The sequence below is a fragment of the Equus quagga genome, chromosome 1 (assembly GCF_021613505.1).
Source record: "Equus quagga isolate Etosha38 chromosome 1, UCLA_HA_Equagga_1.0, whole genome shotgun sequence".
Lineage (NCBI taxonomy): Eukaryota > Metazoa > Chordata > Mammalia > Perissodactyla > Equidae > Equus > Equus quagga.
This window is the reverse complement of record NC_060267.1, coordinates 89268218-89281473: the sequence shown is the minus strand read 5'-3', so window position 1 is coordinate 89281473 and position 13256 is coordinate 89268218. Positions and strand designations below refer to the sequence as shown.

Here is a 13256-nt window from a genome sequence, read left to right as displayed (position 1 = left end):
GCATGGAACGAATGAATGAGTATCAAGGCCCAGACATCCGCAGCTTTCAAGGTAAGAGTTTTCTCTTCTTACACTCCCCAGCCCACTCCCATTTCCCCTCTCCTAAGTGCCCCCTCTCTTAGTCCTTCCCAGCCCTCCTTTCCCCTGCCATCCCCAGACTCTATTGCACCAAGAATGTTGGCTCTGAGGTCCCATGTGAAGCTATAAGGACCCTGCATTCCCTGAGGGACAGAAACATATTAGGACACAAATGTGTCATCATAATGGTAAGCTACATTTGCCTATAATTTTTACGATCATTAAACCAGCCTTTATACCTATGATGACTTGTGAAGTGGCCACAGCTGGTTTTGTGTTTCTTACTTTATAGATGAGGAAACCTGGATCTGGTGAGGTCAGTCGAGCCACCAGCCCAGCCTCCTGCACCTCTCTATACAATGCAGGCCTGCTGAGCTTGGTGTTTGGCCATAGAATATAAAACAAACAAGAAACCATATCCACCACCGTAGTATCAACACCTTGAGTTCCTCTGCAACATCCTGTCAGTCCCTGATGAAGCCCCTCCTTCGAGCACCTTAGCAGGAGGCATGGGACTCATCCGGAGCCAGGCTAGATTATAAGAGGGATCCACGTTAGTCACACCAAAGACGCTCCTGTCTCAGTGAGATCAGGATGCTGCTGAGGGTGGTGCAAGCTGACTAAGAGAGACAAGCATCAGGTGGGCGGCTGGGAGGTGACTGGTGGAGTGGTGGGGCTGCCCTGGGCCCTTCCAGCCCCCTGTGGTGTGCAAAGCAGCCTGTGGTCAAAGTGGCCCCCTGCCCAGCCCTTTTCTCCACATGATCCTTGCCCACAACCCCTACAAGTACTTCCTGAAGTCCTAATAAATCAGAAGCAAGAAGAGCCCTAAGATGGCAAAAGAGGCTGAGCCCCTCCGGCAAACCAGCTGGGCAGGTCTGCTGGTGCCAGGGTGGAGGGTGGGGCAGCAGGTTGGCTCCAGCCCAGGAACGGAGCTAACAAATCCCCTGGCCTATAAGAGGGTTCTGGGATAAAATCCCACCTGGGTTCCACCTAGAGCTGGCTCTTAGGGTCTGGTGGTTCTGTAGAAGGCTTTGAAGATGACTGGTTTGGAGGCAGAATTTGATCGGCTGTTATTACTGGTGGTTAGAAGCAATTTCGTCACCATGGCCAGATAGCAAGACTATGTGGGGAGCTTGATAAAAAATACAGGCCTGCCCTAGACCTGCAAAACCAGAATCCCTAGGGAGAGGTTAGGGATGCAAATCTTTATTTTCAGAAGGCTTCTCAGATGATTGGGATACTCAGAGGTTTGAATTATTACCTGGTCTTTAAAGAGCATGTGATTGGAGCCTTCAGCATCAGAGTCTGCTACTTGGCTGTGTCTCCTTGGGAAGTGAGCTTCATTTGCCTCATCTGGAAAGTGGGGATAACTAGGTACCTGTAAGGGCTGCCATTAGGAATATACGCAGTAGTCATGCTGAGCGCTGGCTCGGGGCCGGGCATGGGGCATGTGCTCCAAGGGTTAGTTGCTATGACTATTATTGCAGCTGAGATTCCTGGGGATTCTGGGATGAACACGAGAGCCTAAAGGTCAGGAGAGGATCTGTTCCTGTTCAGAGTTCCTGATGTTGGGAATGAGAGACTCACTGGAAAGGGAGCAAATCCTCCTACTCAGAGGAATTAGGAGAGGGGCCAGGGCCGAGGCTGTTCATTTCTGGCCGCTGGCCTGGCTGCTGGGCAGGGCCTTGGGCAGATACAACTTAGAAGAAGCACAGCTTAAGGGCTCAGAGAGTTCTGGGCTCAAGTTCTGACTTCTTTTATTAATGTATGACCTTGGGTGAGAGACTCAAGAGAGGCTGAGCCTCCACTAGGGGGGCTGGACAGCACACCATCAGCAGGCTCTGGCGCCAGACAGTTCAGCCACTTATTGGACCTGTGACCTTGAGCAAGTCACTCCACCCCTCTGAGCTTCAGTTGGGAATGGGGACAGCCCACCTACCCACACTCTGTGGCTGGGAGGCGCTGACGAGCTTTGCACAGGAAGTGGCTCCTCTCCCTGCCTGAGTCACAGAGTTTTGTAAATATTAGTTATCATTACCATCAACCCCTTCTCTGGGGGAACCTTTGCTGGTGACTGGTTTGAGTGTGATTGTCACCTTTCACCTCATTCGCAGTCCCTGCCCACCTGACACTAATGGGAGCTTTCATCACAATGCCTCCAGGCACCAGGGCTGGGATCCTCTGGCCTGGATTTCCTCCCTTCTCTCCCTCCTCAAAGTGTCTCCTTCTTTGGAGCAAAGCTAAAGTGGGGTGATATTTGGTGACACTGCCTCCATGAGGTCAGGCTGCCCAGAAATGATCCCTTTTGGTCCGCAGGGATGAGAATACCGGCCATACATGTTAGTGTTTTGAATTCCCTTAGGTGCTGGATGATAAATATTTTTCAGTAAGGTTTATACTGGATACCATCAAACAAACTGTTCGAGCACTCACAGTGTCAGAGCTACCCTTGGCTGCCAATTTTCCAGCACCGTATGGTACACCCTGAGAAATGGCACACATCACTATCCACATCTCACAACCAGCTGGCTCCTTACTGCCCATGGCTGGGGAGTCCCTTCAGACTCCTGCGAGGGGTGCTGCCAGAGAGAGAACCCCCTTTTCTACGTGGGGCACTCGGAGGATCTAGTCTGTGGCCAGTGGTGTGGCAGACCCGGACCTTCCCAGCAAGGCCCTCCCAGGAGTGCTTCCCTGGCCCTTGGGCACATCTCTGAGTGGATACTGCCCCCACGAGGCCTCCACCTGCCATAACACCTGGGAGAGTTCACCTCCCATAAGTGGGAAACGATCCAGATGACGCTTTCTTTCCTTCCAAGAGTCCTCCAGGGGTGCCTTAAAATTGGCCCCCAATGCAAAAGTCTCTGGAGACAGTGTGTTCGTTCTCAACTGGAGAACATGGAATGCCACCCTAGTGCCATTTGTTGCCTTCCAGAAGAAAGGCAACTTGGGGTGACTGCCAGAAAACAAGTACATAGTCACAAGAGGTCTTGGGACTCTAGATTACCTGTAATTTGTAAAGAGGCGAGGGTTCTAGGGAGCGAGTGAGAAGGGCCCTTGCTTTGTAGTAACACTTGGTATTAGGGTGGAGGATAAGGTTGGAGGTAAGCAAAATAACTAGCAGAGAGTTAAGGGAAGAGGGGAAGATATCTTGCCATAAAATTTGAAATTAGATACCAGAAAGGGGGTGGGAGAAATAAAGAAAATAAAAGAAAGAAAGGATTAGTTACAGGAAGGTTAGGATTGACCAGCAAGACTGAGAAGTAAGCGAGTGAAGAGGAGCTGTGTTGGCGGTGTGGGTCCCACAACCGCTGTGCTGCCAGCAGTGTAACCACATTGCATGCTGCAGAGAAACATGCGGGAAGAAAAAACCACCAAGCATTCTACCATCTTAAATAAGCAATTATTATTATTTGGGTGCATTCCCTTTGTTATTTTTCCTGCATGTCTGCTTTAAATGACTTTATTGGATTTTTTAAATCACAAAATGTGAGTTGTAGGAAATAAAAACTGTACCCATCTTCCCGCTAAAAAAGATTGGCTCTAAATGCAGAGTTGGGTTACAATTGTGTCTGGCAGAGGCTCGATTCCTAACCACTCTCCAACCAGGTGGAGTCCCTGAGGGTCCCGGGCCCACTTAGTTCTCTCCCCTGGGCCTTTTGCAAATGCTGTTTCCACTCCCGGAAAACTCTCCCACATTCTTGTCTGGCTGACTCCTTCTACTGCACAGGCGTCGATGTCTCTTCTCTCCGGAAGTTTCCTCAGTGTCCCAGCTGGGCTAGGTACCACTCAAAATGTGCTCCTATGACCCCACGACAGCCTTTTGTCAGACTGCATTGTCTTCACTTCTTAGTGCCCCGACTTCATGCTGGCAGGTGAGCACCGTGTGGCACAGACCCAGAGCCCGCAGCTCCTCGGCTCCTGGTACTGAGGGACTTTTTGTGTGGACAGAGGAAGACAAGCCAACGGTCCATGTGGAGAAAATGGGGTGAGGTGGGGAAACCCATAGAAGGGGGTTGCTTCTCCTGGGGTTCCCACCTCTCTGAGCCTGGCCGCTCACCTCTCTTCTTCCTCCTCCACTGTAATACGACGTGGCACAGGAAGGTGAGAGGGGAGTGGGCCAGTGAGGTGACAGGAGCGGGACCTAAGAAGTGTGAGAATCTCAGGAGCCCCTTCCAGACCTGGGTCCATCTCTAGTCAGGTCACTAGCTCTCACCCACGCCCTAAGGAAACAGGCTCAGAGCCACGTCAGTCAGGCAAACAGTGCGTATGTGTGAGGTGCAGGTGGGCAGGGCATCGTTCAAGATGAATCTGAGTCTTGTCCTCAGAGGGTACCCAGTCTGGTAAGAGTCTAGAGCAAGGCCTTGTGGTGTGGGGTCCAGGTTAGGAGCTGGGATTAGGAGCCAGACAGGCCTGGGCTCTTGTCCTGTCTCTGCCACTGTGTGACTTTGACAAGCTGCTTCTACTCTCGGAGCCCCTATTTCCTTATCTGCAGAATGAGGACAATAACAGAACCTATCTCATAAGGTAGTTGTGAAAATCTATCGCTATCATAATGTGAAAGTTTAAGAAATGGCAAGGAAAGCCCCAAATGAGAATGCAGGCAGGCTATCATGGTGAATCTAGAAGGGCAAACAAGTCTGCCGTGGGAGCCAGGACCAGAGCAGGTCGTGCCGTTCACTGAGGAGGACGGCTTGCTGTCGAGGGCTCAAGGGGAGCTCAACTCGTTTCTAGGCGTCGAGGCCTGTGCGGTTGCTCACCCAATCCCTGAAGCCCCCTCTGGGGCTCGGTGCTCACGACCCAGGTGGCAGCTAGTCCCCATTCAATAGCCATGGGCTCACCCTCCTTTCCTAGTCTCCCTCCGTCAGTTTGTGCCGCATGACTAGTTCTGGATAATTGTCTGTGAGCACAAGCAACGTCTGCTGATTTGGGGGGAGCGAGTTTAGAGCTGATGTGTCTTTTTTCTTGCTGTGGCTTCCAGCAGTGAGGCTCTGAAACGTAGGAGGGCTGCCAGACCCTCATCAGACTTTGTGAGACAAAGAAACCTTTATCGTGTTCAGCCATGGGGATTTTGGGGTGGCTTGTTGAGACAGCTAATGCTAACTGCCCCAAGGCATAGAGAACCATTATTATTTCCATTTACAGAGGCCAAGTCAGTTGCCCATGGTCACACAGCTTGTAAGTGGGCAGAGCTGGAACTCAGACCCCCACCTGACTTGCATGGCTGGTTTTTAGAAGCTATACTGACTTCACCTTGTGACAGCATGTCCGCATCACTGCTATCACATCTGAAATCTTATGAGAATGTCCAGCGAGGCCAGGGCCAGAGGGGCAGCTAGTATACTCAGAAGGCTTAGCAAGTTGGTGTGAAATCCTTCCATCTGGATTGCACTGAGCAGCTGTAACCTCCAGTTTCACTTCTGCCAATGAAGGTTCATGATAACCAACACACAATGAAGAAATGACAACTGCTCACCCTTGCTTGGCAGATTATAATTGGGGGCTGGAACTCTCATCCTGTCGTTTGATTTACAAGGGAAGAATTCCTCCCAATGTTGCTCTTAGCTGTTATCCATTTGTGCCCCAACCCAGAAAGGCAGGATTGCAAACCGTAAGCTTCAGAGTTAGGGCTCAAATCCCTGCTTGGCCACTTACTGGCAGTGTGACCTTGGGCAAATCCCTTTGCCTCTCTGAGCCTCAATTTCCTCATCTGTAAAATGGGGATAGCAATACTAATTCCTCATGGGATGGATTTAAGCATTAGAGATCATGGACGTAAGGTACTTAGCACAGTGCCTGGCACATGTAAGCTTGTCATAATCCAAGGCAGGCTCTCTCTCCCCCAGGTAAGATTAGGGGACTACAGAGGAGAAGCAATCAGTGTACAGATTCACACCAAGATCGCTCATATGGGGCCTGGCCCTGTGGCCAAGTTGTTAAAGTTCTGCACGCTCCGTTTAGGTAGCCTGGGTTTGCAGGTGTGGATATACTCCACTCGCCAGCCATGTGGTGGCAGTGTCCCACGTACAAAGTGGAGGAAGACTGGCACAGATGTTAGTTCAGGGCTAATTTTCCTCAAGGAAAAAAAAAAAAGAGGAGGATTGGTAGCAGATGTTAGCTTAGAGAGAATCTCCCTCAGCAAAGAAAAAGAGAAGATTGCTCATATGTTTATTTACAAATAGGATATATATACACATACAGAGGTATCACTGGGACATTTCAGGAACCTTGGAGCTGGGAACACCCCTTTCTCCCTGCACCCCTCTTCTCTGGGCTCTCTAGAAAAAAGCTTCTGACATTTTCTCACTGGAAAGCCTGTAGGTGTGCTGGCTGGGCTCTCACTGCTTCTCATGTCCACCTCTGTCTCTCCCAGTGGGCTGTGGACAAGGGCTGTGAGCCTCTGCTCAGTCACTCATGTCTAGGCCAAATTCTGGATACAACTCTCTGGTGGTGACACCGCGGATCACAGCTGAAAGGAAGGAAGGAAGGATGAACAGCCAGTGGGAGAAGTGAGGGGGAGAATGGCCAGAGCCCTGACCTATCCAGGACTCACTCCTGAACCTTCTTCTTGCTCCTCTACTTGCCCAAGATAGCCTGCCTGTTACTCCTTCCAGACCCCTCCACGGGGGGCCCTGCCTGGCCACCCCAAACTAGACTCGCTGAACCCCCACCCTACTTTGCAGAGAGGTCAAACAAAGCTCCCCTAGAATCCTTTCTCCACATAGAGCAGCTACAGTCAAGTCATCTGCTGAAAACGTACACATACATTTACATTCCATCTGGGGCCCGCCCCATGTGCTGTACCCTTGCTATTGGTGACGTCCTTCCTCCTGCTCCCTCAAAGCCTCTTCTTTCCTCCCATGGGAAGGATTCTCCTCAGAGGCCTTCCCTGACCACCTATCTCATCCCCACCTGCCATCCTGTTCATACCTCAATATTCCCCATCTCTGTCCTGTTTCCTTCACAGCACTGAACACATTTTAGAATTCCTTTGTTTGTGCTCCTTTACTTACGGACCATTCCCCCGGCCCACCTCAACACCAAAACATAAGTCACATGAGAACAGAGACTTTCAAGTGTCTGGATCACCAAAATGTCCTCATACCCTGTAGAGTGGCACTGAGTGGGTGCTCAGTAAACATTCACTGAACAAATCAGAGAGGAGAGGCTGCCCACTCCAGGTCCTACGACCTGGAAGGACAGGTCTCAAGTTGGGTTCTGGCTAACAAGAGCTATGCCCCTAGCCACCAGGCTACAGTCTCCTCATATTTCTTTCTTCCTGGGCCCTGATCATCCTCCTCTCTTCATCCATCTATATTTCTCTCCTATTTTCTCCTTTCCCTCCTTTGGGACACATGCCCTACTGAAGCACAGAGAAGCCCGCCCTGCCGTGGAATCCTGGATGCTGATGAGTAACTCTGCAAGTACTAGAACTCACGCAGCAACTAGGCAGGAGGTCCCAGCTCTGGACATTGTCCCAAATGGCCACTGGCTGCTGAACATGAGATTGGCCACCAGTCGGAGCCAGGGGACGGAATGGAGGCCAATGACACATTTCCTTACCTCCAAGGGGTACCTACCGGGGTCTGTGCCTTGGCTAAGCCCTCTGGATAGTGAGACTGTGTTCAAGGAAGAACAAAATACCCCTTTAAACCACACAGAGCTGCCCTTGCACTTTCTGCCTCTGGAGCAAGTCGGCTACTTGAGGCAAGGATGGTGTCTCGATCAGTCTGAGTAGACCCCAGAAGGCTGGGAACCCTAGTCCTCAGTCTAGCAGGTGGGCGAGCCTATGCTCAAACCTGCCTGCAGCTTTTTTTTTTTTTTAAAGATTTTATTTTTCCTTTTTCTCCCAAAGCCCCGTGGTACATAGTTGTGTATTTTTAGTTGTGGCTCCTTCTAGTTGTGGCATGTGGGATGCCACCTCAGCATGGCTTGATGAGTGGTGCCATGTCCACGCCCAGGATTCGAACCAGTGAAACCCTAGGCCGCCGAAGTGGAGCGTGCAAACTTAACCACTTGGCCACAGGGCCAGCCCCTGCCTGCAGCTTTAAAGCAGGCTCTACACTTGAGGGAAAAAAAAAACTTAGGACTCAGGGAAGAGCTGTACAGTTGCTTTGCTAGGTAGCCAGGGAGGGTAGGGGCACTCAGGGAGTGGGGCAGCTGGGAAAGGCGAGAGGGTTGGCAAGTTAGAAGGCCCAGGAGCAAAAGCCAACTACCCCTGGGTGATGGGGCCTCCCTCGAAGCCCCGGCCGCTCCTCCGGAGTCCTGCTGCTCACCTAGTTTGCCCAGCAGCATCTGGCCTATATCCTTGATGTCATTATACATGTGGAGCTGGGAGATGTGGTCCTCCAATTCACCCACACTGTAGCCTCTGGGATGAGGGATGGAGAGAGAGAGAATGGTTAAGAAAGCTGATGAGGATCCAAGGGTCAGAGCGTAACGAAGCATCTATTTAGCAAATGTTCACTCAGGGTTCCTAGGTGCTTGGCACTGGGGACATGATGATCACAAGATAGACCCTGCCCTCAAGAAGCTTACAGAAGGGCATGGGATCTGGCCAGCCCCTCACTCCTGGCAAATGCTCCCCATACCCTTAGGGTAGGGTCCCTAGCCACACAGGTACTATGTGATCCTGGCCACAGCTGAGGGATTCACATGAGTGGCTAGTCAGATCCCCTCAAGTGTGAAATGCACATTCAAAGGCTGCTCAGTCTGTGCCATGTGGCTGGAGCAAGGGGCAGGAGAAAACTCAGGAGTTGTGGAAGAGTCAGCTTCCCCTAAGCACTAAAAAACCTCCCTTGCAGAGAGAGAAAGAAGTCTGTGTGTATGCAGGAGCAGAGGCAGAGAACACGGGCCCCAGAGAGGCTGGGAGAGCGATACCCTCCATTCCTGACAGCTTTCCAGTTCCCAGCTCCTGGTCCTCCTGAGCTTGACCACACCCTGCCTGAGACAGGCTGCTGAAGACACCCGAAATCCAAGAGCAACTGAGTTTCAGTTACTAGCACTAGTTAAAAGTTATCTTAAGCATGCTGAGGAACCCAACGAGGAACTTACTCAGATAGTAATTGGGAGATCTCCTTGTCCAGCATGTCCCTCTTCTCCTTCAGTTTCTGAATGTCAAGGTGCAGAGAATCCTCGCTGGTCCCATCAGCCAGGTCAGACTTGGGAGATGGCCGCTGAGTGGCACAAAAAGTCATTAGCCAGACTGATCAATTATCCACAATTTAGAACCTACAAGTTTTCTCCCAATATCTCCTCCTTGCTTCTGTTTGGTAATAGACACCCCTACCTCCCAATATGACTACATTTCCCAGCTTTCCTTGGAATTAAATATAGCCCTAAAACTAAGTTCTGGCAAGTGGAACTTAATCAGAAATGGTGTATGCAACTCTGGGAATTGTCCTTCCAGGGATAGGATACGCCTTTCCCTGGCCTTCCTCCTTCCTGTCTCCTGGAACACAGAAGCAATGCTGGAGCCAAACAGCTATCTTGGAAGATGAGGTAGAAGCCAGGTTGAAGATGTGGTGGAACAAGTTAGAGGCCTGGGTCCCTGATGACTGCTCAAGCCACCATTATTTGGGGTTTTCTCTCACTCCCAGCCAAACTCAATCCTAACTAAAGGGTCCATCCTGGTCCCCAATCTGACCCCAGAGAATCTGATTCAGGTCTACTTCTTGAATTCTCTTCTCAAGTCTATGATGTCACTGGATTTATAATCTCATTGGAAACAACACCCTTCCCTGAGGCTACAGTCTATGTTTGCCCTTTCTGCCTGGAAACGCTGCGAAGGCCGGTGCCTGGTACACTGCCAATCTTCAGGAAATGTGTGTTGGATCGACTGTCTACACATGATACAAGAAGAAACCAAGGAAGAGAGGAAGACATGGTTCCTATTCTTAGGACAGGAGTTTTCAACCAGTCAGTCAACAAACAGTCAGTAAGTACTATCTGCTAGGCACGGGGAAAGGCTCCCGGGGTTCAGCAATGCGTCAGACATCAAGTCTGTCCCCCGCGCCTCCAGGGAAAGAAGCCTAGTCCCAAAAATGAAACACCCAACAATTATGCTCTTCCTCTAGATAATTCCATTTCAAGCTCTACTCACAGGTCACACTCCATCAGAAAGGCCTGCCTTGACCACCCATCTCAATGGTCACTCCTCAATCACTCACCATCCCTCTGACCTGCAGTTCTCTAACATCTACCTCCACCTGGCATAATATGCATTTCATTATTATTATTATTATTATTATTTTCATTGTGGCATGTAAATTCCATGAGGGCAGGGATGTTGTTTTGTTCACTGCTGATGGCACTGTGTCTACAGCAATACCTGGCACATAGCTGGGACTCAGGAAAATTGGTCAAACGAATGAGTGAATGACAGATTAATCAACTAATGACAAGTCTGAAAAATGCTTTGACACTGAAGTACAGAGAGCTAAGAGACTGTCTAACAGGAGAACTGGGCAGATCCAGGGCTGGGGGTGAAGTTCCTCTGAGGAAGCCCAACTCTAAAGGATGAGCTGGCATCAGCTGGGCAAAAAGCTGGACGAAAGTATTCCAGATGGGGAACAGTATCTCTAAAAGCCCTAAGCCCGGAGAGAGCACATGTGTTTGAGGGAAGGAGAGTGGCTTCCGTGTGGGTGGAATGGGTGAGGGAAGGGATAAGAGTGTGAAAAAGAACAAAACCAACCACTTGTGGTGTGGTCAGGCAGGAGAGACAGAGCCCACTTAGAGCCTGGGGTACCAATGACAAAGGACGGGACACTGCTTCTTCTGTGAAGCCTGGTGGGCAGATGAAAAAGATGAGGAAGGACTGAGAAACGACCTGGAGTGGCTCAGCAGAATAAGGTCTCCTGGGAGAAGACCTTGAAGACGGCTGGCGGTGGGCCTGGGCCAGCTGCCCTTGGGGATGGGGAGGAGGGCTTGGGAGCAGCAGTGCCTAACACGGTGGAGGGCAACGGGGGCGGAGCACAGGCATACTCACAGGAGATCGGAAGGCTCCGCGGCAACTTTTGGAAAGTCCTGGTTGAGTCCTGGAGAGGAATCCGAGGGAAGAAAAGCCGATGGGACCTAGAGTCCGCTCTGGGAGGAAAGGGGGACTGCCGGGGTACGGGAGGAGGAGCAGGTGGTAAGTAGGAGCGACCGGGACTGGATCCAGTTGGAAGGGGAGCAAATTGCTCCCGGGGTCAGGGTAGGGATCCTCGAGGGAGGGGAGATTCTGATAGTGGGGAGTGTGTGGAGGACTGGACGGGGGTCTCTGGAGGTGATCTCTGGGATGAGAAAGCCTGGGACAGAGCTATGGGGGAGTCAGGAAAGGGACTGTGAAAGGATGCGCTTTCCCCCTGCTGTCCGCTCCTGGCCCACCTCCTGAGGCCTGGGGTCCGGGGTCCCCGTCTTGGGGGGGTCTGCAGCGGTGAAGGGTCCAGGGCGAGGGCAGGACAGTGGCCTCTCAGGTTCGCCAGCTAACTGGAGTCCCGCGACCGAGACCGGGAACGGTCAAACGGCGAGCTGCGCGCGCACTCTGCGAGATCAGGCCCCGCCCTTCCCCCTAAGGTGGGCGGAGACAGCGGCTGCGCGTGCAGCTTTCATTGTGACTTCACCCGTTCCTCCCTGCCTACGGCAGCCTGGCCACGCCCCCTTTCCGTTTATTTTTCCCACGGACCAATGGGATGTAAGCGCTGAGGCCACGCCCACACCGCTGCCTATAAAAGGCGTCGTCCCGCCTTCTCTGGCTCAGTCGCACGGCTGCGCGGTGACTGCCGGAAGTTATTCCGCAGTGGTTGCCGGGATGGCGCTGATGTGGCCCCGCCCTTACCCTCCCTGTCCCGAGATGTCGGAAGAAACCCGACAGATGAAATTGGCCGCGGCCAAAAAAAAGGTAAAACGTGCGGGGTCGCGGCTCCCTGACCCAGCCCGAGGCCTCTCCTACAGCCGGGCAGTGGCCAGAGTCTGTGCTGCCCCTGAGGCACACGGAGCGAGCCCCTCGGCGCCCCTTGGCGTCCCCCCAAAGTCTTTTTAGCCAGTCCCGCCCCCTGGCAGCCCAGCCCCCGCCCTCGCGCGTCGCCCCTGGGTGACTTTTGGCCAGGAACTCCCGGGGCTCCCCGCTCCAGGTTCAGCTCTCGCCTCCTGCCGCCCAGAATCAGACCTCCTGGGTTCCCCGGGCCCCTGAGCTCCCGGTCTCCAAGGACCTCGGTCCCAGCCCTGCGCTTTCCTCCCCCACCGCGGAGTGGCGACTCGGGCGGCGGTGGGGGCGGGGGGAGGGGAGGAGGGAGGAGTGGAATGTAGTGAAGTCACAATCCCCCTCGTCGCTATAGTTACCGCCGCGAGCCCGGTGTTTGATCTTAGGACCCATCCCTTAGTGTTTTCATAGTTTTCCTTAACAGTTTCTCTGGTCGCGACACAAATTTCCAGCTTGAAGGGGACTTCCTAGGTCGGAGAGGTTCCAGGCTCCCTGACTGTAAACTGTACCCCATCCTTTGGCACAGACGGTGTGAAAAGCCTACATTTCACCAGTGATCTCGAAACCTTGACAACATCTCTGGGTGACAATGGGGAGAACGTTTAGTTTGGTTTTCTCCCAGGTTTCTACTCTCCAGAGACACTTTCAAATTTTTAATATGAATTCTCTACCTCCCGTTCTAATTCCCTATGATTCTGGGACCAGAGTGCCCCTCAGTCAGTGTTGGAGTGAGGTCTGCTTATCCTCTGTGGAACAGATCCCAGGAAACTGAACTTTACAGCTGGGAGTCTTCCCCAAATCATCTGAACACGGGGTGCTCTGGGTGCCACAGGATAAATATGAGACTGAAGCAGCAATTTTGCTTGATTCTCTTAAGAGAGAAAAAGCCTTTTATATAAATGTACTTAGGGGTTACATTTGCATGTATTTGTAAGATTATGATAGACTTCTCTCTGAAATAGTGCTTGGGTTGTCCTCTTTCTGTTACGTTCCCAGATTTGCTAGAAGTGTGCCTTCTCTGCCTTCTGCCATTAGGATACATTGAGGTAAAAGTTTGAGAAGTAGTCATGTGCAGCTCTGATAGACATAAGAAAGGATCTGATTTCTGATCACTGAAATGTTTACTTCTCCACCTCTGCCTCTGGTTTTGGCCTCTGGCAGCTGCTGATTCAGGCATAACCCCAGAACTCGGAATCAGAAGACTGAGTTTAAGTTCCAT

The 13256-nt window shown here is 51.7% G+C and overlaps 2 protein-coding genes across 8 annotated transcripts in view; one reads left to right on the top strand and one right to left on the bottom strand.

Annotated features, from left to right (window-relative positions):
* Positions 1 to 13256, top strand: part of GOLGA2 (golgin A2) — a 28140-nt gene continuing 14884 nt past the window's right edge. For 6 of the 7 annotated variants that reach the window (XM_046665097.1, XM_046665089.1, XM_046665062.1 and 3 more), the window contains exon 1: positions 11836 to 11956. In XM_046665097.1, the coding sequence (XP_046521053.1) occupies positions 11867 to 11956 (90 nt within the window). In that variant the 5' untranslated portion in view covers positions 11836 to 11866. Of the gene's footprint in view, positions 52 to 11835; positions 11957 to 13256 lie in introns of those variants that run through there. The other variant, XM_046665052.1, reaches the window with a different exon arrangement.
* On the bottom strand, positions 6219 to 13239 carry SWI5 (SWI5 homologous recombination repair protein). Its single transcript, XM_046665105.1, is given in 6 exon segments — positions 6219 to 6544; positions 8352 to 8446; positions 9130 to 9251; positions 11063 to 11111; positions 12202 to 12251; positions 12254 to 13239. Coding segments are annotated over 6 exon segments (558 nt in total). The 5' UTR covers positions 12431 to 13239; the 3' UTR covers positions 6219 to 6479.